Genomic DNA, 25093 nt, shown 5'->3' on the forward strand with positions numbered 1-25093 from the left:
AGGCTGAATAGCAGATTGGAAGAAGGCGTCCTCTGTTCTGAGTCATAGTGCATGGACCAGTACTTTGAATAATGTAGTAACACAAAAAACATGCTTAATTTGTTTAATGTAGTGCCAGAAAACCTTGGTGTATCTTTGTGTAAAGAACGATAGACTATTGAGTCTTCGCTGGAAAAAAACATATCTTGCTCCTAGTCCAGTAGGTTTTTGTCAAAACAATGAAAAAGGAGGGCGGTGATGATTCTTTAGATCTTTAAGTCATTTTCTTTAGAAAGCTGACCTCTATGTTCATGCATTTATAAATAGAATTATGATTTGACATAAGGCAAATAATCACACTATCTCGCTGACTTTAGTAGATTTTTGCTGGTTAAGAAAGACAAGAAAAAAAAAGGAGAAGAAAAAAAAAAAACAGTTCAGAAGGAGTCTGAGAAAGACACGTAAATCTAAGAATACTCTCAGAACACCTGATACTGCAACTCTAAAGAGTATAAATACTCAGATGAAAAATGAATTACTGGACTTTGTTATTCACTTCCTCTGAAATTAGTGACTGTATTTGGAATAATTACTCACTACTTCACTTGCCTTAAATTTCATTTTTTCATTGTTTTCTTGAAACTCATATATATATCCCCCAACTTCTAGTCATTATTTCCTCTCTCTGTTACAAAAATGTTGTAATTTGCACTTCTTGATGATTAACTCCATGATCTACCTTCTGCCTAATCATTAATTAACTAATAAATTTTTGCAGCGAGTAACATCCACAAGTCAGTATTTGATAGAAAAATAGATGTATTCTTATGCTGAACTGTCATTTTTTGCCCAACCCAACTGTTCTTACGTGGCAGGTATTTCAAAGACTTGTGCACTCAAAATATTTATTAGTTTCATCCATAATTTTGGAATCATCTTGGGAAGAATGTGTGCTAAGCACTTCAACATGAAACAAAGTTAAAAATATGGGAAAATTTAGCTTCTCTTCTATCAATCATTTTAACTTTGTTTTTATTTTAAAATATTCCTTACATTACAAAAGTGAGGTTGCTTCACATAACACAATAAAACTTCAGGAAGAGTAGATTTTATAGCAGAATTGGAAATGAAATGAAAATAACGAGGAAAGAAATTAGGTTTAAAAAGCCAGAAAACCTATTAGAAACTGTGTGTTTATGTAGTGTTTATGTATTATCTAGCAGATCAAATGCTAGGGGAAGACATTTGTGAAATAATTATCAATCATTTAAAACAAAAAGGAAGCAAAAACCAGAAGCCTACATTTTTATGTTTCAAGGACTAAATCCTGGCTGATAAATCCGTCAATAAAGCAACTACATGACATAATTCTGATTCTGAAACACACTGAACAGTCACAGTTTCCATTGTTGTCGTGCTGTCAGCAGCTTTGTAACAGAACTTAATTCCCCAAACTTGTTTTTCTGTTTAGAAGTAGCACATTGCTGTTAAAGGGAGGGGTTTCAAGAAGAAAACTGAAATGACATTCAGTGGAGCTGTTGGAGCCAGCTGAGCACCGCTGAGAATAAAGGAAGATGTGGTGCTGGCAGTGGGCCTTTCTAACAAGAGACAGAGCTTTGCAAAAGTGGATATTGATTGCAAAGCAGCAGAGCAGTAAATGTAGGGAAGAAAATGGTCATCTTGTTTTCCCTTCAAGTTCCTCTTACACATGTATTTGGTTTTGTGTATGCTATTCTCAAAGGCCTCAGTGTCCCTTCACTTGTTACCTAAGAGTGTTTGACACAGGGATATGATAGGAAAATCCCAGAGGTTTGCAAAGATGGGTAGATTTTGGAAATCAGTTGTACTTTGCTGTTCTTGAAATCAGGCTGAAAAACTTATTGAAAGTAAATAGGATCAAATCTATATTTAGCAACATTACTTTTTATAAAGTGCAGACTTATCCCTGTCTTTTGGTAGTATCGTTTTTGTCTTTATATTAAGACATCAGGGACATGAGCGCAACCTATTAGGTGGCATTGCCTTCTAGGGATATATAACAGTGTGAGCTAGGAATTGCTAAATGTTAGAGTAAATAGCATGGGTCTTTTTGCAGGCTTATAATTAATTCACTTTGACTGTTCTTATGTTCTGTGATTGATAACTTTACACAGATACCTAGTAGCATGCACTTACATAGATGTGAATATTTATGTGCTCAGACAAAAACATACCTATAATGGCATCCAATCCAAATTATTCTTACAAGCTGGATTTTCACTGGCACTGTACAACAGAGCTGTCTTCTGATGGAGCTTTTAGTAAGTTGGTTGTGGTATGGCAAGCTTAAATTGTTGAAAGAAATCTTTGCTCAGTGTGGAGTGGGAAAGGAAACTGAGAAAATAAAGCACCTCGAGCTCATTGAGGAGGATTAGTCTAAATATTGCCAAGAACTCAAGAGGTCTCTACTCAGAGCCTGCGGGATGCCGGACAACTTGCAGTCTCTCTGTTCTGCAGATGGTCTCTATGTGAAGCAAGAGAATACTATGTACCGGGAGAATGGATTCATTATTGCTTTTTAGGTCTTTGTAATGTCTACAAAGTCTGTGATAGGGACCAAAAAATAAATTCTACCTTATTAAGTGTACAAAAAGTGGCAGCAGAACTTAGCTTGAAGGAGCATAGCATGACAATTGGAGAACTATATGAGCATGCCCATACACCAATCCTGCAAAGTTACTATAGATGCATAATATAAATATGAATAGATCAGTTAGTATCTTAGACTCTTCTAGAAAGGAATTATAAAGCAGGAATAAGAGATTCTGATTAAACCTGGAATAACTCATGTTCGTTTTGTATGCTATGCAAATGCAATAAGAATTGATAACAAAAACAGGCTTGTTTGGTCCAAATTGACCATTGCAAATAAGTATTTTTTTCTCAAACTGTAAAGAAAACATTCTTGGAGTAAGTGCTCAGTATTGCTCTACCTTGGCACAAAAGCACCCTAAAACCTTTCATTTTTGCTTATCCATCGGCAAATTCAGTCTGGTGCAAGCAGACTGTGCTGATTGCTGTCTCACTGTGATTGTATCAGTTGTCAAATATACTGGTATTTATCCCAGAAAATATATTCTCTTCAGAATAGGAAAACAAAACCAAAGCAGACAAAAAGTAACAGTGCACATACCAGGTAGCTGACTAGAGAGTTACGAAAAGGTATAATATGGCTGTTCCACTGAATGTGCACTTTGATACATGCAAATTAGTAATATGAAGCATGTCCAAGTAGTCAAAATCATAAGGTACTTTAGACAGAAATGGAGAAAAATAACATTACATTTTTCATCTTCTGCTTCTCCAACAAGTCTAGGATGGCCTGGTCAATAAACCTTCCTCTACCCTTATTATGGAGTCCTGTTATCACTTGCTGTCATGCTTCAGTACTAGAAGTTCCTCCTTCTCAATTCAGAGCTGAGTTGTAGAGCCTGCGGTTCTGTCCTGTCCACTGATAAAAGCACAAGAGGTGGGATTGTGGTTTAATAGCAACATTTCTACCATTTCTTGGTGTTCCTTCTAGGAGCAAAAATCAGCTTGAATCCTGATGCCGAATAAAATCTAGGTATTCATTATTTCTCCCCTCTGCTATTAAAGCAATTATGAAATGACTTTCTAGTATGTGTTAGAAATCCAATGAAGTCTCATACAGAAGTTCAGTATTTTACCTTTGTTTACTTGCATATCATTTATGCTGACAACAGTGCATTGTAGTTTGTTATCTGTAGATTTTTTTGTACACAAACCCCATCTGTAGTATTTGGAGAATAAACTTCAGAAGTATTCATGCTTTTGTTATTCAGTCTTTATCTTATCCCTGCTTTAAACTTTGTTGTTACTTTTCTGACCATCCTCAAGACTGGGGGATTTTTTTTACTAGCTCTGGATCTGTACGAGAAAATGTTCTAGAAAGATAAGTTTACTCTCTCACTTACATCCATTTGTCTCTCTCATCAGCCTGCAAAGTTTAGCAGGGACTGTACTGAGCTGTCCTTCCCATGGCAGAAGAAAGCTAGGAGATCTCTGCTAGGCCTGCCACATTCCTCAAAGTAAAAAAGTTGTTGCTCTTCAGTTCTTACTCTATTGTGTTGTCTTCAAGTTTTACTAGCATCATGGGGTAGACTTGGCTTTCTGCCTCCAGAGAAATACTACATCGTAAGCAATAAAGCTGGCAAAAAAAAAAAAAAAAAACCTGAAAGTTATATTAGCACCTCTGTTAACAGCAGAGTGATGAATATGATCATGTTTGCAATGGACTCTTATTAACTTGCTGGAAATTGCAACTTAGTGGCAGCAGAATGTTGTCGTTCCATGCTGGCTGATTCATGAAATCATTTGTTCTGAAAAAAAATAGCTGCTTCACATCAGCTGGAGACAGCTTTTGTCAGACCTGATTCTGATGATGCTGTTTGGCTGCAATCGTGCTTTGAGTGGAGATGCACGCAATGCTCGCATCCTGCTGACATGGCTGGTGTTCCTGGGCCTGTAAACCAAGGGAAGATCCCATCCAGATGGGCACTGGAGCTTTAAAGAATGATGGAGGTTAGTGGTAGAAGCTCCTATTTTTTTTCATAACCTAATTCATCTGTATGCAATATCTGTAATTTTTCATCTATCGTGTAGTCATCTCTAATTTTATCTCTGTGGCATAGAAGTGTTGAATCATCCATAGGGTTTTGAGATAAACTTTCAAGTGACTTTGATAATCAGGCCTTAGTATTTCTGTGTAGAGGAGATTCTACAGTCTTTTAAGTTTCATTTATGTTTTAATCCCATATGGTTACTGTGAGAATATGAGCGTGTTCTTAACAGTGTAACAGAACTCGTCTTTAGTCTGTATTTCCAAATAAATTCACACACATTTTATAGAATTCTTTTTGACACAAGCAGTAACATTTAGCCCATTCATTTACTTGTTCAGTTGTAATGTTGTTTTTTTTTCCTGTCATCTTTGTAATAGTGAAGATCCAGGTAGTCATCACAGCCCTGTTGTCATCCAGAAATTATATCAATTGTGTTCACTTTTGTGTGAAGCCAGAACATTTTCAAAGGCATTTCAGAAGTATTACTCTTCCTTCTTTTCCTGTTTTTCTCATCATTTCCTTAATGTGTTTGTCTATTGCTGTACCTTATTTCCCCCTACCGATTTTTCATTGTTGTGCTTAGTTCACTCCTATTCTTGTTTTTCCTGTATTTTTAACTGAAAAGTAAAGGATTGACTTTCTTTTTTCTTTTTTTACTTTTCCCATCTTACTATTGAGATCACATTCCTTTCGTAATTTTTCAACCCATGGCAGAGCAGGATGTAGCATGACCTTCCTACAACCCCCAAGACATGAACTATACAGAGTTAAAAGAGATGAGGCCATTACACAGTCTCTAATATGTCAGCTTGCCTCCTTGTCTACGCTCAGCTGAGAGCTCTGCACTTGAAAAATGCAGAAGGGTTTAGTGTTATATATTTAATATTCTAGGATATTGTCTCAGATGGCAATAAATGTTTTTTAAGCTGTAAGGGTTAGAAATTGACTTTTGTTGTAGCACATTAGACTTAGCATTGGTATCAACAATGCGTTTTGAAAAGAGCTAAGAAATATGAGTTAGATCTTCTTTTGCCTTGGGAAAAGATTATAATTTCACTTCTTTGTCTTTCTTTTGGATAAAATATTTTGAAAAATAGGTGACTTACTGGAAAATTCCCAGTGACTCCACTGTGCAGCTTTCTGTCATAGAAATCACAGGTACAGTTACGCCTTGAAGACAGACAAGTACTGTAAGCTGGAGCAAAGCCCCCACATCTGCAGTGGTGGTAGGTTTCAGGGGCACACTGTCACCTTGCCCTCCCAGGAAATGGAGTTGCTGAATGATTTTTTCCATGGCCTGCCCTTCTTCTCCGAGCAAATACATGTCAATGCCACATTTGCTTCCAATCCACAGGTGTTTGGTGAAGGGAGAAGTGAGATTTGTTTGGTAGTACCCAGAAAAGCCTGCCCCATGGACTTGGGCATGCACATTGGCCTTAGGAGCGGCATATCCCGTGGCTCTGCAGAGCCAGCAGTCTCTTCTGCCAGGAGAAAGAGGGAAGGGGCATCAGTGTCCTTACTTATGTGTGGTTTCCGAAGTAATCACTCCCTTCCCCTGGGCCAGTTTACAGGAGAAAATGGTGGAGTGCTCAGGGAGGTTTTGTAGCACACAGTAATTAGACTGTCCAAGGTGCTTAGTGTGATTTGGGTATTCTCCACCGCAGCAAAATGAACCCCTGCCTCTAAGAATCAGTCAGTCACCTGTCTGATAAATGCTTTCTGCTGTGTAGCCTATGCCTGCCCACACTTCTGCTGCAGTCAGGGTCAAATCCACTTTTTAGAGGTGATCCCACATTTAACAAGGAAGCTGGCAATGCTGCATGTTAACTTCTAGCAAACTAGCTCATTTTATGTCTTTCAATGAATGCAGAAAATAAAATGAAAGAAGGGTAATAACAATAAAAGGAATTTTCCCTTCAGCTTTTCCTTCTTTCTCACAGTAGTGGCAAAATGGTATTGCTTGGCTATGTTTTAAATTCTAAGTGATTGGAATTTTTGCTTCTGCACCCAGCAGTCATTGCTGGAATGTGTGTTAATTAGAACTGATTTAAATAAAAGGATCTTCATTAGACGTTCTGAGAAAAAATAAATTATTTTTTAATATTTTTAAGCTGTTGAGCAGATTAAAAATTGGGATTTATGTTTCATTTACACAGGAATATTTCATGCGTTGACATGAATCAGTGTTTTTAGGAATATGCTGTTTGAACTCTGATTCTGGCAAGGTGTCACTGCTTTGACCATGCACAGCACACTTCTATGCAAACCAAACTTTTTCCTATCATAAGAGTTTCCTATTGCTACTTTTTATTAAGATATGCCTAGTGCTGCAAATAATGAAGACATTATGTATATGTATGTCCACTTTTTTATTGCAAGGACCATTCACAAAGACAACGCAGATGTTTCTTTCCCCACAATCTGCAAACAAAATGTAGTACTGAAACATGCACGTCTGAATTAAATAAGTTAATGATCATAACTGAGATATCTTATCCTCATGCAGTTTAACGCTGGCTTGAATAAGCTATTCTGAACATTAATGCTATGCATATGTTGGAGTGTGAGCAGAGAATGCCAAGACTCAACCTTAATTAGTAAAAAATGAATGTCTGTATACAGCAATTATAATAATGCTGGTGGAAAAAAATCATTCTATTGACATAAGACATTTGGCCAGGTTTCCTTGTTTATATTGAAAACATATGTTTGAAATTATTATTTTTTACTTGTGGTATTAGTTCTAAAAGTGTCACACAGACAAGGAATAATGTGATGATAATTTACTGGTTTAAATAAATAAACGCTAAATAAAAATTAATAAATAATGTAGTGATTTAAAATTGTAAGTAGATTCAATGAGAAATAATAAATACTTAAACAGGTATGTGAAATCACTTTGTATTAGCAAAGCCAGAATTAATTCTTTTTACTGCATTAAATTCAAATGATTTTGTCTCTGGACTGTCAGTACAAGTAGGTTTTTCTTAGTGGGATAATAGCAAAGTCTCTGTGATCAATAACGTTAGTTTATGTGAATAGTAAAAATAGATTTTATAGCAGAAGCACAGACCTATTGTTTTGAGAAACAGCAATAGATAAAAGCTTTGCATTTGCTCTTTTCTCCTGGGAGTACTAAAGAGAACACTAAAAACTAAAATGGGTGACCACAGAAGCAAGTAGGGTCACCCATTACCAGGGATTCATTTTATTTCCATTAGAGGGGAACCAGAAAGCATCTTGCACTATTTGTACCTGATTTTCCATTATAAATTACGGTACATGAGATCGTTTAAAAATCGCTGAGCCTTTCAAATGAAGCTGACTTCGTTGCTGTTCCTTAATAATTGAACAGTAAGAAATACAAGATCTCCATTTTCATCCAAACAAAGTAACTTCTGAGACTGTGCGAGAGGGCAAAAAGGTATATCTTCCTAGAAGGAATTTAAAAATGATTTGGGGTTCACTTTTAGTGGGTGGTTTTTTTCAGTTAACTTCTATGCATAGATTGCAGTTCTGGGATAACATGCAAAGATTGTCTGTCTTGGTACAGGAGCATTCAAGTGTTACCAGTGCAAAGGGAACGTGCTAAAGTCAGGGTGCTACTTGCTTACAAAGACCAGCCAACTCAAACCTCTCCTCTGCTTCACTGCTGCAACATACAGTCTTGTAGCTGTAATGCTATCTGGTACAAGAGTCAGAAGAACCTTTCTATGTATGCAAATGTGAAGAAAAACTTTTTTTTTAATTGTTTTTCTTTAAAAACTTTCACACCTGCTGACTCATATCAGTGGGGAAAAGCATGATGGGGTATTACTGAAATAGCATATCCTTATATTCTGCTAGTTGTTCGCACAGTTTACAAAAGGGCTGTGTAGGATTTGCTTAACTCAGTGCCTTGCTTAGTTAATCTCGCTTGAGAGAAATAGATAGGAGCTGTGGCACATAAATTCCACACGGAAATTTATCCCACATGGAAAAGCGAGTTGGATTCTTAAGCTTCCACATTTAACAATTCTGTTGAGAACTGTTAAGGCTTTCCCAGTTTAACCAAAAAGATTTTATATCAAATTATTTCAATATTTATTTATTTATTATCTGTCTGAAATATAATGTGAGAAGTGCTTTTAATGTCTTGTAGCCAATATTGTTCCCCAAACTATGGTACTGTGGAAATTTTTGGTACATGGTTCTTCCAGTGTGGTAGGAATCCAAGGGGATGTATCATAGTGTTTTTGCAGGAAGTATTAGTCCAAATTCTAGGATTTGTAATTGTTGCATGAAAACAATGCTTTCAGAATTTCAATTGATTGTGGGAACTGTCTTAAAATAATATAAATTAGAGGTCTAAGCACAGGCACATGAAAAATTTTCTGCAAACTGATGCACGTAGCTATTTTGATTGCTTTGATATAAGGACATCTTCTCTTGTTGAAGTTCTCAAAGAGACTCTGCATAAGAACAAGTCACTTCTCGAAGATCCCACTTCCATTTCATCCAGAAGGTTGCAAAGAGCACTGGGTGAAAAGTATGAACTACAACTGATATTTTCAGCTTTATGTCAGGGAACCTCCAATAAAGCTGAAGTTTCCTGTGCCAACAATTGCGGGGGACTGCATTCTCTGACTAAAATCACAGGCCTGAATCTACTCTTCCTCACAGTTACCCCAAATTTACATTTGAATTTATTAGAGTAACTTTGGATTCTAACTCACAGTAGTTTTGGCTGAGTTGCTAGACTCTAAAAATGGAAACTTAACCTGGTGGATATGAGGACAATGGATGTTAATATATTGGATGTACTGCTAACTCAAGAATTACATCAAGCACAGAAACAAAGTGACTAAAAAAAGAGCTGCTGTGCTCAGAATTCTCTTTGGTCAAATGGCACTGAGGCTGATGCCAAAATCTATACAAGTACTTTCAATGCAAGTACTTAGCAGTAAAGATTTTTTACATTCAGCTCATTATTTTGCACTCCAAACTCCACTGAAGTTGCTGAGAGTTTCTCCTCAACTTCTGTGAGCTCTGGCTCAGGCTTTTTGTTTAAAATAAAGATAAAATGCAACATTAATATATGTTATATTAATGAATCAGTTACTAGTTAATATGTATGATTAATAAGCTTCTTAATGCTATACTGGATTTACTGCTCACTTATTCATGCCCTTCTACAGAAGCCAGCACAAAAGTTGACTGGGAAATGGAGTTTATGAAAATAAAACTATGCTGTTTTGTTACTGCATTTCAGCATTACTTTCATATTTCATTTCATCTAAGCTATTTAGCTTGATTTTGTATTTTTATTTAAGTTCCAATGCTGTATTGAAGCATCTGTTGCTGAGTGTCATCTCCATAAAATAACATACATATCTAGTTAATGCTCTCTGTTACAAAGGTTTCCCCTTATCAGCAGCATTAGAAAGGAACATTTTAATAGGCCTGAACCAGATGCTCTCAACCTGCTGTTCTGAAGAAAATTTGAAAACTAAAATAGATTTTTAAACAGAAACAAACTTTAAAATAAATGCTGCAATTTCTCATTGAAAGCAGACTGTCATTTCCTATCAGCTCTAACAAACCTTGGTTGGGGCTTCTGCAATTATATGATTAAGTACAGTTTTTTATGTAGTACATAGAGTATTTCCATTGATTGCAGTAAGACCTGGATTGCACTTCACAGTCAGCATGCTGTTTCTCCACCGTATGCATAGAATTAGCTGTTCTACCTCTTCTATATAATTTGTGTTTCACATAATAGAAATGCTAACTTTATCTTTGAACTATTTCTCCCCTAGGATTTATTTTCCTTTTCTAATATACTCTTGCTTTTTTGAAATAATTATTTTACAGAAAGATGAAAGGATTGCTTCCCATTTCTTAAGACAAAGAGGTGAACTAGAGACAATTACTTCAGCTATAGTACAGTTTATCAAAAGTAAATCACTTTTTTTTTTTCTTTTTATTTCTAGCCAAGCAGATGTTTGCCTTTTAACTGTTGCTTTGGGGTATAACTTTTCTGTTATACGAAACTGTTTCCTCAATTTCCACAGTTATATTTTGAAAATTATACATTCTAGAAACAAAGTGCAATATTAACCCCTTGTTTTGCATTCATAATCAGCTGTCTAAGTCCACTGAATATCATCTAGTTTAGTACTGGAAGAGGAGATAGATATAATGTATATTGCTTGAGTTCATTCCTATAATTCTAAAGACATCAGCTTCCATTCTGTGCTTTTTTTCTGCCTGTGTGTGTAGAATCACTGGCTCAATCAAAAACATTGACCAGTAAAAAATTATCTGAACATGTACTAATGCACTTTCATTCTGCTTTTACGTATATATGTTAGAGTTTATCCTGTGATCTCATATCCAGTTTTATAGACATGTGGAGCAAAATCTGTTACCCCACAAAATGATCAACTCTGTCCTTCAACAAGTATTTCATATGGAACAGGATGATGCATTTATTTGCTTCATTACTTATGGTTTCCTTACTCAGCTAATGCTTTGCCCTTACGTATACTTTTGTCCTTTTGTGTCACGTGTCATCTTTTATAATTTTTCCTCTTCATTCTCCAAGAGCAGAATAGCTATGATAGTGTTCTATAATCTTCCTTGAATTTAGAGTTTTGTTTGTTACTTAGGGGTGAATAAATACTGTGTGTCAGAACTTTCTTAGAAATCAGTAGACTCACTAGCACACTGAGTTGCTCTATTGATCAGGAAACTACTACAGTTTCAAAACTTAAAGCTGCAAAATTCATTTTGTAAATAAACTTTGTAGGTTCAGAAGAGCCTGTAGTCCTGCTGAGTACATCCATATCAGCACTTTACCTTGCTTGGTCGTGCCTTCCTTTTAGAGTTTTTATGTCTCTAGCATCTCCTTCTCAAATACTGTATGAGTTAACAGGTCTGCTTGCAAAGTGAATTTGGTGTTACTGTAGAAGTAATGTTTGATCTGTGGCAGACAAATGTAATGCTGCTTGCATGGATGTTTCAGACCAATACGTACGTGAAAGTGCTGCCAGAATAATTAAAATTTGAAAGTGAGTGAAGAAAAACAGTTACTAAAACATGATCAGTTTAAATGTTTGGTGTCACTGTGAACTCAATTACTGCTTTGCTTCTTTTTTATTGTGGAGGAGGATTTGCCAGAGCTGGAAAATAAATTAATCCAACCTTCTCCTGAAAACATCTTTGAAAAAAATCAGTCTGTGCACTGACCATTCTTTCTTAATGGCATTGATTTTCTTATCATTTTTCATCACATTAACAAAACGAAGGAGTTTAGAGGTCCACACAAGTGTTCATATCGCACTTATTGCTAAGGTCTCTGCTAGAAACGTTATCTTCATTTTTGCACAAGATGAGATTTCTTTCTTCCTGACATGCTGAAAAATATTGTCCTCAAAAATATTCATGGTTAAACAAGTTAAAATACATAAATATGTTCTAGTTATTACTTTGCTGTATATGTAATTCTTGCGACTGCTGGACAAACGATGTGATATGACTGTGAATTGGACGTGGTGGAAGGCAATCTTTTCTCAGTATACAGTAGAAAACCTTACTGAGCACCTGAAATAATGAAACAGATTCACTGAACGCAAATGACAGCTTTCATCTTCCCAATCCTTTATGAAGCACATGTTCATGAATATATACATTTTTGTATATGTAGAAGTTTGAATGTTTCAGCCTTCCGATGAATGAAAGAAAAACAAAATTATGTATTCAGAACTAGCTAGGAGTTCGCTTTTTTTGATGAGTTCTCCAATTTAGTTGAAGTTGCTTTCCTGTCCTGGAAGATCTGTTGAGAGGCTGCCATATGGGAATGCCACATATGGGAATGGGGCACTATTATCCCAATCTCTTTCCATCTAAAGGGTTTGTCCTATTTTAAATACCAGTGCCTTTGGAGGTATAGTGGCATTTGGCAGTTTGGTGCTGTCTGTTCAGTCAATTCACCTAAAGTACCAGAGCATGAGAAGTTGAGTTCCTAAAGGAGCTCCAACAATATTGACAGTCTTGATTGACATAAAACCGGTCTTTCTCTTTCGCCTTCTCTGAACTCTCAGAGTAAATTCAGGGTCTGATTGAAGAGAGATAGGGCTTTAGCCATTTTGTTCCATGGGAACAGAATTTGAATACTTGCAGCAACTGCCTTCTCCTAAAGTGCCCTGAATATCTTGGCAGATGCTGTTTAGAAGCACTATCAATTTGATTCCGTTTCCTTCTCAGGACTGAAAGCCAAGTTCAGAGCTATTTATGTCTTATTAACTCAAGCAGGCTCTGGATGGGAACTGCAGCAAGCATTTAAATCTTTTCCTTGAAAAATGGGTAATGGCTTAATGAACCTTGTTCGGGTTAGAGCTGTTACTTATTCTTGATATTTTTATTTGTTACTGTCAGGTAGAAGTCAAAGAAAGAGCAGTGCTTTGTACCTTGAAGAGTTTATCGGAATGGAATAGCTTGAAATTTATCTTGAGTGAATCAATTCTCACTTTTCTGACAGGAAAATACAAACAGCAGATTTTCCAGATATGCTTCAAAATACCACACATGCTGGAAACTTCGAGGTTGTCAAGAGCCATGCAAAAAAATAAGTGCTTATCAGTTCAAAATATGACCTTATAAAGATACCCAAATTACATTTGCTATTAAGTCAGCAGTGCAAAAGGTGAGAGAAGAGGTGTATTTATTTCCAGTCAGTGTATTCATATATAGGAAAAAGAGAAAGGTAAAAAAAAATAAGTCTATATATTCAGGAGCGTTTGTCTGGAATGGAAGGCAGCAAAAACAGGAACAGTTTGAAAGATTCCCTTTTTTTTCTCCCTCCCCTTCAGAAGTATTTAAGAGTGAAATATCCCAATTCTTTGCTCTTAGTCACATAATACTAATATAGTTTGAACAGTTTCTTTTTGAATTGGCAACCTTACTACGTATTATTTTTTTTTTTACTTCTTTGTCGGAAGTAAATTTGCTGTTTTCAAAGCACTTCTGACATTTCTTAAAACCATTCAAAAAGAATTCTATTTAGAAATAGTTTTTCTGATATATGGAATAGGATATGTTCTCTCCAAAATCTTCTGTTGTTATGTATTTGTGTAGTAAGAATGATTGTAGTAATGTCAAATATTCCTGTGCATCTGAGCTTACAAAGGTTAAGAGCCTTACAAGGGATTTCAAAAGAGCTGAAATAAATCAGACTTGAGTTCTTCTGTGTACTTAGAGCAACATTTGAACTCTTGAGATTCTTTTACATTCTATCTTACTTCTGAAATAACAAAGGTTTAGTTCTTTATATTTTGAGGTTATTACCATAGTTTTTCCCAGGTGTAAATCTTTAAGATCTAAATCTCGTCAAATCATTTTCTGTTTTACTAGATGTAATCTGCTACATCCCACTGTTTTGTTTAGTTTTTAAAAAAGAAAGAAAAATAATCAACTAATAAAGAAAATCTGAACTAAACTCTATCTTCCTGCCAGAATGTTTTCTTCCCATCTTTCTGCTCATGTTAATGTTGATTGGCACGTGTTGATCTCTTTCCCAGAATTCCTGTCATTTTTTTATAGAGGAAAAAAGCTTCCTATTGAAGAAACTTGCCTGTGCAGGGCATGGTTCATTTGTCCTTTTCCATCTTCTTCCCTAACCCCAAAAAGCCAGTACAGTTTCTTTTTCCACACTTTTTTAGGTGTGGTGTGAAGTTGTTTGGCACATCTGTTCAATGATCTCTGCTAATCTCGGTTAACTTTAGGAAGGCCCAACTTAGCCATAAAAGGTTGTCATATGGTAGTGCTCAATAATGGGAAGCTCAGAAATGGCAACAGCTTCCCATTTGTGGTTGGCTAATTTCTAGGGAGGATATGTAGTAAGACATATGATTTACTTGATTGCTATACCACATCATAGCATACAGACTAACAGCACATGTGTACAATAGCAGATGATCATGGCACATGTAAATATGCAACATTCAGATTGTTTTTTGCATACTTCTGATACTCCTGATACCATATGTTGATTGATAGTTGTTCAGCACTTGAAATAAAAAACTTTTGAAGCATCAAATGTGACATTTAATAGGACTTTCTCAGATGCTGGCTTAGCACCTGCTCCTCCCTCACAATCACATCAAAGTGAATTGTAAGTAACTGCTCTGAAATTATGCTGCATCGCTTTGTGGAGTAAAACTGGTAGAAGAGCAGGGCAGTCAGCCTCATAAAATCTCTCCGATTGTGGAAAGAATCTCCACAGCCACCTGGATGCTTTTAAACCTTCATTATTTAAAATTTAAAATGGTTGGCTGAACATTGCTTCTACCAAAATCTGATACAATAACCGAAGTCAGAGGTGGGGAAAGACCTCTGGGGTCACACAGTTGAGCTTTCTGCCAATAGCGGATTGTTCCCTGCAGTTCAATTTCTAGTGACCTTGAAAATTACTAGCCTGGTAACATGGTAATGAAAAAAACAAAGCTGTTAGAGCTTAGAAAGTAGCCAAAATGATGCAGTCCCAATGAGAAATTGTGGTATTGATGTGAGATTCTCTGCACTTTGTTGGTTGTTGTTGTTTTCAACTGATCACATTTTTTAATTTATGCTTTCTGATCAGTTTTGAGCTGGCTATAACTAAGAGGTTGAAGGAGGAGAGCTTGTTTTAATATTATATAAGCTTATTTAATCCTCCAAGCAAATAATTGCTTTTATTACAAATAAATGTCAGCAACTTGACTAACCCCTTACTGCAACATTTCTTTCTTATGTCTTCTTATTCTTTCAACACTTCTTGCCTCCTAGAAATAGAAAATGACAGGAAAAGCTATTTTTTCTTGCCTTTTCATATTAAACCTCCTGGTTAATTAATTAGAGCCTCAACTTGTAATGTCTGAGAACCCAAAAGTTTCCAAAAGGTTTCGGATGTGAAACATCATTTTCAGATTTCTTTCAACCAAACCAAAAATGATTTACTCACCAGTTGATTTAAGCAATAAAAGACAGTCCTGACATCCACCTAACGAAGTGGGTAGACTGTGGCACCTCGTTTAAGATGGAGGCAGCCAAGGCAAGTTCCCGCTACCAAGACATGTACAGCTTGGGCTGAGGAATGTTTTATAATAGACAATTAAAAGCTGGTTGGTGGGAGAAGATCCCAAGACACAAAGTTCCCATCTTGTGGCACCTATTTGGTGTATAGTAATTTCTCCACCAGCAGACCCTACTGTGCGCTGAGGTTTTAAGTGTGTAGCTCTGGGAATGTCCATCATTCCTGGGGTTCCAGCCTCCCTCACTATTGTACTCTCCTACATCAGAGCCCAGCTGGAGAGGAAAAGAGTTTTCTCAGCTGCCAACTTGCTTAAAGGAGAAGTTAAGAGGAAAAGAAATCTAATTGTATTGCGCTTGGCAAAACTGTCTATTTTATTCTGTTTATTCAGAATTTAACGCATTGAGTGCTGAGAAACACAAAAATAGTGAGAACAGTTATTTTTTAAACAGATTCTTGAGAAGTTTTTACAATAAAAACAGAAAGCTGCGTTACTAAAACAGTGTTTATCCTTCAGTAATGCTGGTCATGAATACGTGTCTAACTTAGCTGGAACTAATGCCTGACTCTACTATTTCACTTCAGCAACTTAACATTCTGCGTAGGCTGATTATTTTTTCAACAATATTTGCTAAATTCTTTTAAGGGCTGCCAGTATATATTTTTTGAAGCTTAGTTAGTAAAAACAGCTGCCAGTAGAGTCAAGGCTGAAAGAGGCAAAAAATATCTGCAGAAGGCAAGATTTTACTTCAAAAGATCAGTATTACAAAGCACTACTGTTGCTGGTATAATCACTTTCTTTGGGAGGTTGCTAATATAGACTGGGTTTCTTGTCTTCACAGCCCCCACTGAGCCTTTACTGTGCAAATTTGCTGATGGAGGGCAAAAGAAGCGCCAGAATCAAAGCAAATACACACAGAATGGAAGGCCGTGGCCCAGAGAAGGAGAGGTAAGTGCCACGTGGCAATTACTTTCCAGGGATTTGGGAGAAGTCAGCTGTAGATCTGAAAGTTTGCCTTTCAGGGGTATGAAGAAACAGGATTGCACGAAAAATGCAAGTTTCACACCAGACAAAAAATGACCAATAGTGTATATGTGGGAGGGAAGAGGAAAGTTCATAATAGTGAGTGGAGTGTAAAGTTACTGGAAAAAAGAATTTCAAAGCTGTTGTGATGCTCTACACAGCCTTGTCCTATTCCATGGGCTCTCTGTTGCTGAACTTGAGCCAAGTATATTTTTACTGGTGTGCAGTCAGCACCAGTGATGTACCTCTTGTAAACCCAGCATCAATTTTGCACCTAAGCAACTCAACGTTATTATTTTCTTTTTTGTCATCCAAGGAACTGGGGGACATCTACAAAAAGCAAAGACATACTTGCATGCATTTAAACACATAATCCACGTAAAAGTTTCCCAAAAGCTTCTCTGAGCTGGCATCTTCATTTTGTCCAAAACAACACTGTTTACAGTAGCCTCAGATCTATCATGTATACAAAGTTCTGTTTGTTTGTTTGTTTTTTTTAAGATTCTATCAGTTGCTTTTTGCTCTGCTGTAAATAGTCTGTTACTGGAATTTCCTTTCTGTGTACTTGTAGTGACTCCAAATGTGGGTGAAATAAGAGAAATATCTTTGACTCTTCAAGAATTTGTTTATTCTCCTTGAACGCTGTTAAATGATAAAGACACTTGAATAAATGAGGTGAAGTGAACCTGGTCATAGTACCTTCTTAAAGAAAATTATAACTGCGAAGGCAGAAGAACTTACAAGTATTTCCATTTTAAACGCCTATTCTTTGTGTTTATGAATGAGAATTCAAAGACAAAGTATGTTGTTCAACTGTGACCCACTAAAACCAAAGTCCACAAAACCAAAGTCATTCTCCTTCCCCTTCACTCCTTTTTTCTCCCTCCTCCCTTCTTCTCCCATCTCCTCTTTGTAGGATTTTTTTAATGTTTACTTCAATTTTACTATGCAAATAAATAAGAAAACTATTTGGTATTTCTAAGATAGGTGTTTCAAGCAAATTACTGCTTTATTGTAACTTTTTCCTTTTGCTAGTTGATATCTTTTTGGATCATTAGCTCATGACCTACAAATGCTAGCACAATTGTTGAACTCTTAAAAGAAATGTAAGGTCCTCTTTAAAGCATATGAGTGTCTCTGTCCAGGAAGGTGCTTGTTGTACAGTGTTTCGACAAAAACACTCTAAAAGTATTTTGGCCTTTTGGGCTTAGAATGCCAAAAGACAGCTACATTTGCTACAAGAGATTGCAGAAACCTCCAAAGTTTTGTTGCACTATCTTGTGTGTGAGGAACAAGTACTCAGGAATTACTTCAAGTATTAGACTCAGGCCATTGTGTGCAGGGCTCCAAAAACAAATATATATAGGAGGCAATAACAATCCCTGAATAATGTCAACAATCTCTATTTTAGGGACCTCTAAATACCATTTTAGCATGCCATTGCAGCTATTATCTCCACTGTCCTGTACTTCCTTCAGTTCAAATCCATTAAGAAAAGAATTTAAAGTCAAAGCCAACAAGCCACCTTTATGCCTATAGCCTCAGGGCATCAGCTTCTTACATCGTATGTAGTTCATTTGCTGCTAATAGAGTGGCTCAATACTAAGGACAACAATATCCCTGTTACCAAGAGGCATGGTGTGGCTAATGTGTTAATGACATCACCATTCAAACACTATTTTTCAGTGATGGAGGTCATAATTTCATCTTGTTGTTTGCAGTCAACTATCAAACTACACAGCTGTTGTCATGGGATAATCTACAAATGTGCAAAGCTAGTCAAAATGCAATATTTCAGGATAGGAATCTGCTCCGTAGAACTTGGCTTTCTCAGATTTAATAACCTCTGGTTAATACCGTGCTGCAAGTTGGACATTTACTACTCAAAGCATCAATGGTAATGCATGCTGCTGAATTTCCTCAAGATTATCATATAATTTTCTTATTCCCTGTGTGAAATCCTTTTGTGAAATTAATCTTCTGTTTTCCTAGCATTAATGGTTTTACTCTAAGCAAGATGTACCATTAAGTTGTTCTAGTGTGTAGCAGTGCTCAGGTAACTTTCCTACAATTATTCCTGTCAACTTTAATTTCTCTAAAAAAGAACAAGTAGCGGGTAGTGAGAACTTACTGATATATGACAAGTGTCGTAGTTCTGATTACAAATGGAATCTGAAAATGTTCCCTGCACCTTTGTTCTTTTTCATTTTCTAACCCAAAGGGAAAAGTAATGGAATACTACCCAACTGATTACTGCCTTAGTATTTCCACCCAGGCCAAATCCTAAGATATCTAGATATGTAGCCAACATGTATTTGGCTATTGTTTAGATAAGCATTTGCATTCTTAAATACTTACATGAAGGGCATTTCTAAAACTTCTGAGGTTTGACCCGTGTTAATACTGAATTCATGTGAGGATTATTGCTCAGAAGGTCAGGCTCCAGAGAAATGGCACTAACAGTTTTGTCACTCAGATTATACCAAGTAGAGACAGACAGCAGTGCAAAGTACTTTGTCAAAGGGGGCAAAGGCAGGAGATTTAGTGGGGAGAAACAGATTGCTGCAGTGGTACCTCTGTTTATGCTATTCTCAGAAGTTTTCTATGGAGATCTTCTGTGGAATATAAAAAGAGAAATTCTTCTCTTTTTTTTTTTTTTTTTTTTGTAAAGTTTTCAGGCCATACTGCAGAATATAATAGAAAATCTTATTCCTACCATACATTTTTGTAGATTGTTTCATAACTGTATAGAAATGCTTTAATTGGCTGTTAAATTCTGTCAGCCTGCTCCACTTGCACAACGCACCCACTGAAATCCCAGCAACACTGTAATTTGGCTTGAAATGTTCATTGTAGAAACGTTCTTTAGTGGGGGTGGGGTAGAGAGAAACAAATTTCTTATTCCATGTGTGGTTTGTGCAACTGTTAGAAAGGCAGAGGTGGGATCTGGCTGCCCGTAGGCTGCACATCACTGTGTAAAGCTTACAGCCCCAGCACTCTGAAAAAAAGCAAAGGAACTGAATGTTGTTAGCTATCACCTAATTTTACACTGGCTTTTGAGTGCAGATAGATTTCTACCTTTTAAAGTCAAGTCCTTAAAAATATACTGAATTTCTCTAGGGCTTTTCAAATTTTTTTGTTAGTTCTGTGTTACTTGGGGTTTCTAACCAAAAGCCTGTTGTAATGAGGGAAAAATGCTTGACCTTGAACAATGCTTTTAGTCCTTACCCTTCCTCTCTTGGTTGAAGCCTGAGGAAACATTCAGCAGACTGAGAGACATTTGACTGAGAATTTGTGCTGGCTGACCAATTCCAGACTGTGCATCCAAGAGTTTAGATTACTGACGGCTGTTTAAAAGGCTGTCAAACTATGTATCTAATAATATATAGGTGCAGTAAATATACAATGCCTGCCATTGGAAATATTTGCAGTGAAATTCTAAACTAATAACTAACTCCATTTATGTCCAAAGTCAGGACAGACTTATCTGAGTCACACTAGTTTGGTTCAGTACTCAGTTTTGAAATTTTCGCTGACAAAATTGTGTTGAGGAAATGGTGATGGAAAGTAATCATATTCAAATTCTGTCTGTAAAATATTTGATCTAATTTGCCTCTAAATTGTGTATGTGCATGATATTTTTCCAAAAAAGTTCATTAGGTCAAAATGCATTTGGGGAATCAGGAGTAGTTCCAAATTGGGATCAGATTGGATTGAAAACTGCAACTTAAATTTTATGGCTTAGTCTTTTATTGCAGATTTTTTGAAACTTTGGAAATAAAATCTTTTGATATGTGCATTCAAATGATTGAAATTTATCTGGTAGAAAGGGAGAAATATCACATAATTTGATAATAAATGAAATGCTTTGAATCAGTCCAAGGTTAACTAGTAAATCATAGGTTCTTCTAGAAAGAACAGTTCTAGAAACCTTTTTATATCTAGTCAACCCAAAGAAATTTACAATCGCATTATTATGAAACATTTTAGCACTTCAATTGCAATATTCTTTAAAATTCAGACCATTTAGATGTTTTTGTCATCTTTCTTGCCAGGGGAATATCATCATCAAAATCCTAGTGCATATATCACAGCAATGACATGCACCACTGAACGTGACCCCTCTGTCATTTAAATGAGTCTGATGTCTGCAAGGATATTTAATAATTTGCAAAAAATAATTCCTGTATTGATTGTTTTCTTCTGTTTTTTTGTTTCTGTCTAGCCAGTAAATTAATCCCTATTTCTTCCCCTTCCCCCTCATCATCCTTTCCTCTTTTCAAATCACCTGGTGAAATTTCTAGAAAGAAAAAAAAAAGAGAGAAAGAAAAAAGAAAAAAAAGACACATTTTTACTTGTTTCTAGAAACAATAAGAAGACAGTAGTTTGGGAACATTGCTTTTGTTAACAGTTTCACTTTTTCTCTGCTTCTTATTACAATTTTGTCAAATACAGACAGTTACTTACAGAGAAAAACATACAACAGGTAATTTGAGAGAGAACTCAGATTTCTTTTATGCTTCCAAGAAATAGGCAGTACTTAGATGTTCTCCATAAGCCACAGTGTCTAGGACTAATCTGTTTCGTACCTAGACAATTTAGTTATTATTTTGGTGAGGAAAAATTTGCAGGCCTGCTAAGAAATTTGCCAACTTCGGCACTCCTCATTTAATTTATCAGATAAATTGAAGTGGGAACAAAGTGGCTCAACAGCAAGAACAGAAACTATGTAGATCATACTTCCTGTCAAGTTCTGTAGTACAAAATGTTTCTAGTTATTCATTTGGGTTTCTAAACTTCCAGTGGTGTCTAGCAACTCAACCTCTGACCTTCTGGGGTTCATGAATAACTTTCCCATTTTGACCTCAGTATAATGTATTTTTCCTCTCCCTAACAACTTTCTTCTCAGAAGCTGCAGCTGCTTAAGGAACACATGCATGTAAAAAAAAAAAAAAAAAAAAAAAAAAGCATTTCTCAACACACATCACTAGGAGATGACTCATTTTTTTCATATTCACCTATATATTTAAAAAGAGTCATTTTTACCTTTTTAGATACCTTTTTAGATTTCTCCTTCTCTAAGAAGAAATGGCGTTTTTTATTCTGAATTAAATTCAGAAATCTTCCTAATAATGTGGAATATTTTCTGACAGAACTGTTCTAAATAATCAAAGGAAGGAACTCTGCCAAGTTAACTTTCCTGTTGACTGAGCTTATTTATTAAATCAGTATTTTACAAAAATCTCATTTGTCTTGTTGGTTCTTTCCCTCTCCTCTCACTTCTTCAAAGTGTTTTAGTTGGAATATCTGCTGTCAGGACATAAGATGATCCTTGTTCTGTGATGCCTGGCAGATATTAGTAATGGTAACAAAACAAGCACAGGAAATTCAGTGTTGAAAATTCAATTGATTCTGCTGTAGTACCCAAGAGCAAATCCATTGCCCTGGGACAGCAGCTTGCAGTCTTCTGGCGTAATAGGATGAGAGACTGAGTCAGAGGAGATGGAGCAGAGAGGATTGTCCTCTCCTCTAACTTCCACCTCCAGCTTACCAGAGAAATCCCTTGAGTCCTAGGGTACAATAATGCTTTTCTACATCTTCCCTTAAGGAGGAGAAACCCAGGGACCATACTGCTTGGAAAACCCACCACATTAGTGGATTTTACCCCTTTTTAATTTGTTGGCTTATTTTTTGTTTGTTCAGTGGTGTCAATAATTAGAAAACTGCAGTAACAATAGCAGAATTTTTCGTTCCTCTGTCCTACGTTCAAACACTTCAGTAAAAATAAGCAGTAAATAAACATGAATGATTTAAATAATCTTTTTTAAAAAAATAATTTTAACCAATATGGTTTTACTTTTGCCGCCTCTGATATTCTAAACATAGTTGAGTAAATATTGAGAATGTTCCCTATTAATATGTGAAGAACTGGTAGTAGATGTTCCTTTTAACTTATTCTTTATGGAATTGAGTATTGTAATGTTGGGATGCAGAATTTTCATTCAGGAGGTATGTGTCTGTTATCTGGCATAAAAATTCTGTGGCTCAGTCATTCCTTAATACAAGATTTATCTGATAAATATATTCCTGAAGCAACACTTCATCATCATCTACACTCAGGTGGCATTTCATCAGAAAGTGTCACTTTCCAAAGCAGGAATAAATCCCTGTTCTTCCACTGAAACATAAGCAAAACAGTGGTGAAAAGACCTGGGAGAAGATACACTTCAGCATGAATGAAGACTGCTACAGGAGCATCAGTTAGCACCTCAATACAGTTAATACCTTATCAAGCACTGTGACAGCTATATTCACTTCTTTGTCTCTTAGAGCGTAATTTGGACCTCTGTAGCGTGGAACTCTAATATTCTGTAATTGGTATTTTTGGAATTCCTGTTTGTGTGTTATGGAATAAAGTGCAGATAATTTTACAGTAAGTTAGTATTGCTCATCAGTTTTTATTAGTCGTGTATGAGGATGCTTCAGACTGTAAATCTTTCACTAGTCCAGGCTAACTGTTGCCTCTTCTGGGCTTCTTGCCAACGTAATTTTTTAGGGAGAAATTACAAAACTTGATGAGAAAGATGTAAATAGTCCTCTGTTAGCAGCTATTTGAAATAGCAGCTGTTTAAGGCTATTCAGCAACGGCAGAAATTAGCAGTATTACTTGGGAATCTGTAGGTGGTGTACCATATGCATGTAATGCCACATGCTGTGCCATATTTGTCTAATGCAAAACTCTCGCTGTTAATCATATTTATAGTGATCACTGCAAAGTATTTGGGCAGATTCTGGTAACCCTTCACCTTTTAGTATGGATGTGGAGTTTAGATGAGATGAGAATCTAGACTTTAATATTTTGGATTCACCAAGCTCACAACAGTCCCTTGTGTTCCTTGCTCCAAAGTATTCCACATTCCACAAGTAGTATGTAAGAATGTGATGTTAATATGGGGAGAATAGAGCATGTGCTGTTTGTGTTCACATGCAAATGTGGAGCATTATGATGTTGGAAGGCAAGCTGAGGGTCTGCATTATTAACGTGTGCTCTAATGTTCACGGGAAATGTAGCTGAAAGTAGCATACTGATCCTTGCTGGGGCCCCTGTGAAAATCTAGTGAAAGAAATGCTTCAGTTAACCCTTTTTGCATCTTAATATTTATGTTTATCGAAGAAATTAAAAGCAGTTGTCCATGTTTCCCTCCCAGCCCTCTCTTCCTTGCTGTGGCTTTGTCCCTGTTCACACTGATCCAAACTGCGGGATGGACAGAGTGAGCTCCAGACCATCCTGAGAACCTTTATGTCTAGAAACTCCCTTAATTGGAAAGCTTAGACCCTTCCTTTCTGAGGGGTTTATAATTTACTTTCTTTTTTTCATCAGTTCTGAGTAGATGAAATGTTAAAATGTCAACACCTTGATTTGTAAAGAACATCTTTGGTGCTTGTTTGTTTGTTTGTTTTTTAAATATTATTAAACTAATTTTTGTGTAGGGCTTGTGTGTACTGTTCAAGTCTTTACCAGCACCAGGATATAAAAAGAGAGTAGTAATAAATTTTAGAAGTGCTGAAAGGAGAAAGGAAAGTGTGATGTTTTTCCAGAAAATGTATTGCAGAAAAAAAAAAAAAAATTGTTCATGATTTTAAAGTTTTATTGGCTTTTAGGATGAACTGTATACCTTTCTATTCCCAAACAATACAATGTAATGAGAATGTTTAAGATGTAAGAAAGCAGTTTAAATAGAGAACACTTGATTATTTTCTAAGCTATTTTATTTTTTAGGTCAAAATTAGCAATGGTTGGCTCACCCTAAATTTGATCATTTGACATTTTAAGCTTGCAGAAACAGCCGTTTTTATTTTTCTTTTTACAAACTGAATGCATTTATAAAAACTAGCTGCGTGTCTTAGCCATTAGTCTACTAAATCTTTTGCATGGGAGCTTGTACGTATTTTATTGAAACAATGGCATTTTCAGTCAGTAAAGCATTTGCCCTATCTGCTTAAAAGAATAATGAGAAAAATACATACATTTCATAATGACTCAAACTTTTTCTTTCTTTTTTTTTTTTTTTTTTTTTTTTTTTTTTTCCACGTCGGGTACAGTGAAGTCTATGCTTTCAGATCAGAAATGATTTTTGGCCTCTGGAAACTGGGGCCATCTCCTCATAGACTGGTGAGCAGCTGCCAGGCTAACGTGTCTCTTCCATGAGCACTGCCGGCCCACTTCCTGTCCCTCACCAATCCTCTTGCCCTTGCAGCTCAGTTGTCTGCATGGGAGCCAGCCAAGTGCAGACACTTTCCTGACAGAGCAGCCATCTGGAAGAGGGCAGATGCTGTTATCCAAAAGTACTTCAGTATATGGCTCTAGGGGTGATAAAAGCTCCCACCAGGAGTGCAAGCCCTGCCACGCAGTTAGTG

General features: G+C 36.3%; 1 protein-coding gene across 14 annotated transcripts in view; it reads left to right on the plus strand.

The window, feature by feature from the left end:
* The window catches only part of RBMS3 (RNA binding motif single stranded interacting protein 3), a 700434-nt gene that overhangs the window by 594134 nt on the left and 81207 nt on the right, over positions 1-25093 (plus strand). For all 14 annotated transcript variants that reach the window (XR_014883963.1, XM_085226398.1, XM_085226391.1 and 11 more), the window contains one exon: positions 16494-16600. Coding sequence is in view for 13 of the 14 variants with exons in the window: in XM_085226398.1 (XP_085082524.1) it covers positions 16494-16600 (107 nt within the window). In the remaining variant the exon portion in view is untranslated. The remainder of the gene's footprint in view (positions 1-16493; positions 16601-25093) is intronic.

This window comes from Meleagris gallopavo, chromosome 6 (genome assembly GCF_905368555.1).
Source record: "Meleagris gallopavo chromosome 6, MGAL_WU_HG_1.1, whole genome shotgun sequence".
In the NCBI taxonomy this organism is placed as follows: domain Eukaryota; kingdom Metazoa; phylum Chordata; class Aves; order Galliformes; family Phasianidae; genus Meleagris; species Meleagris gallopavo.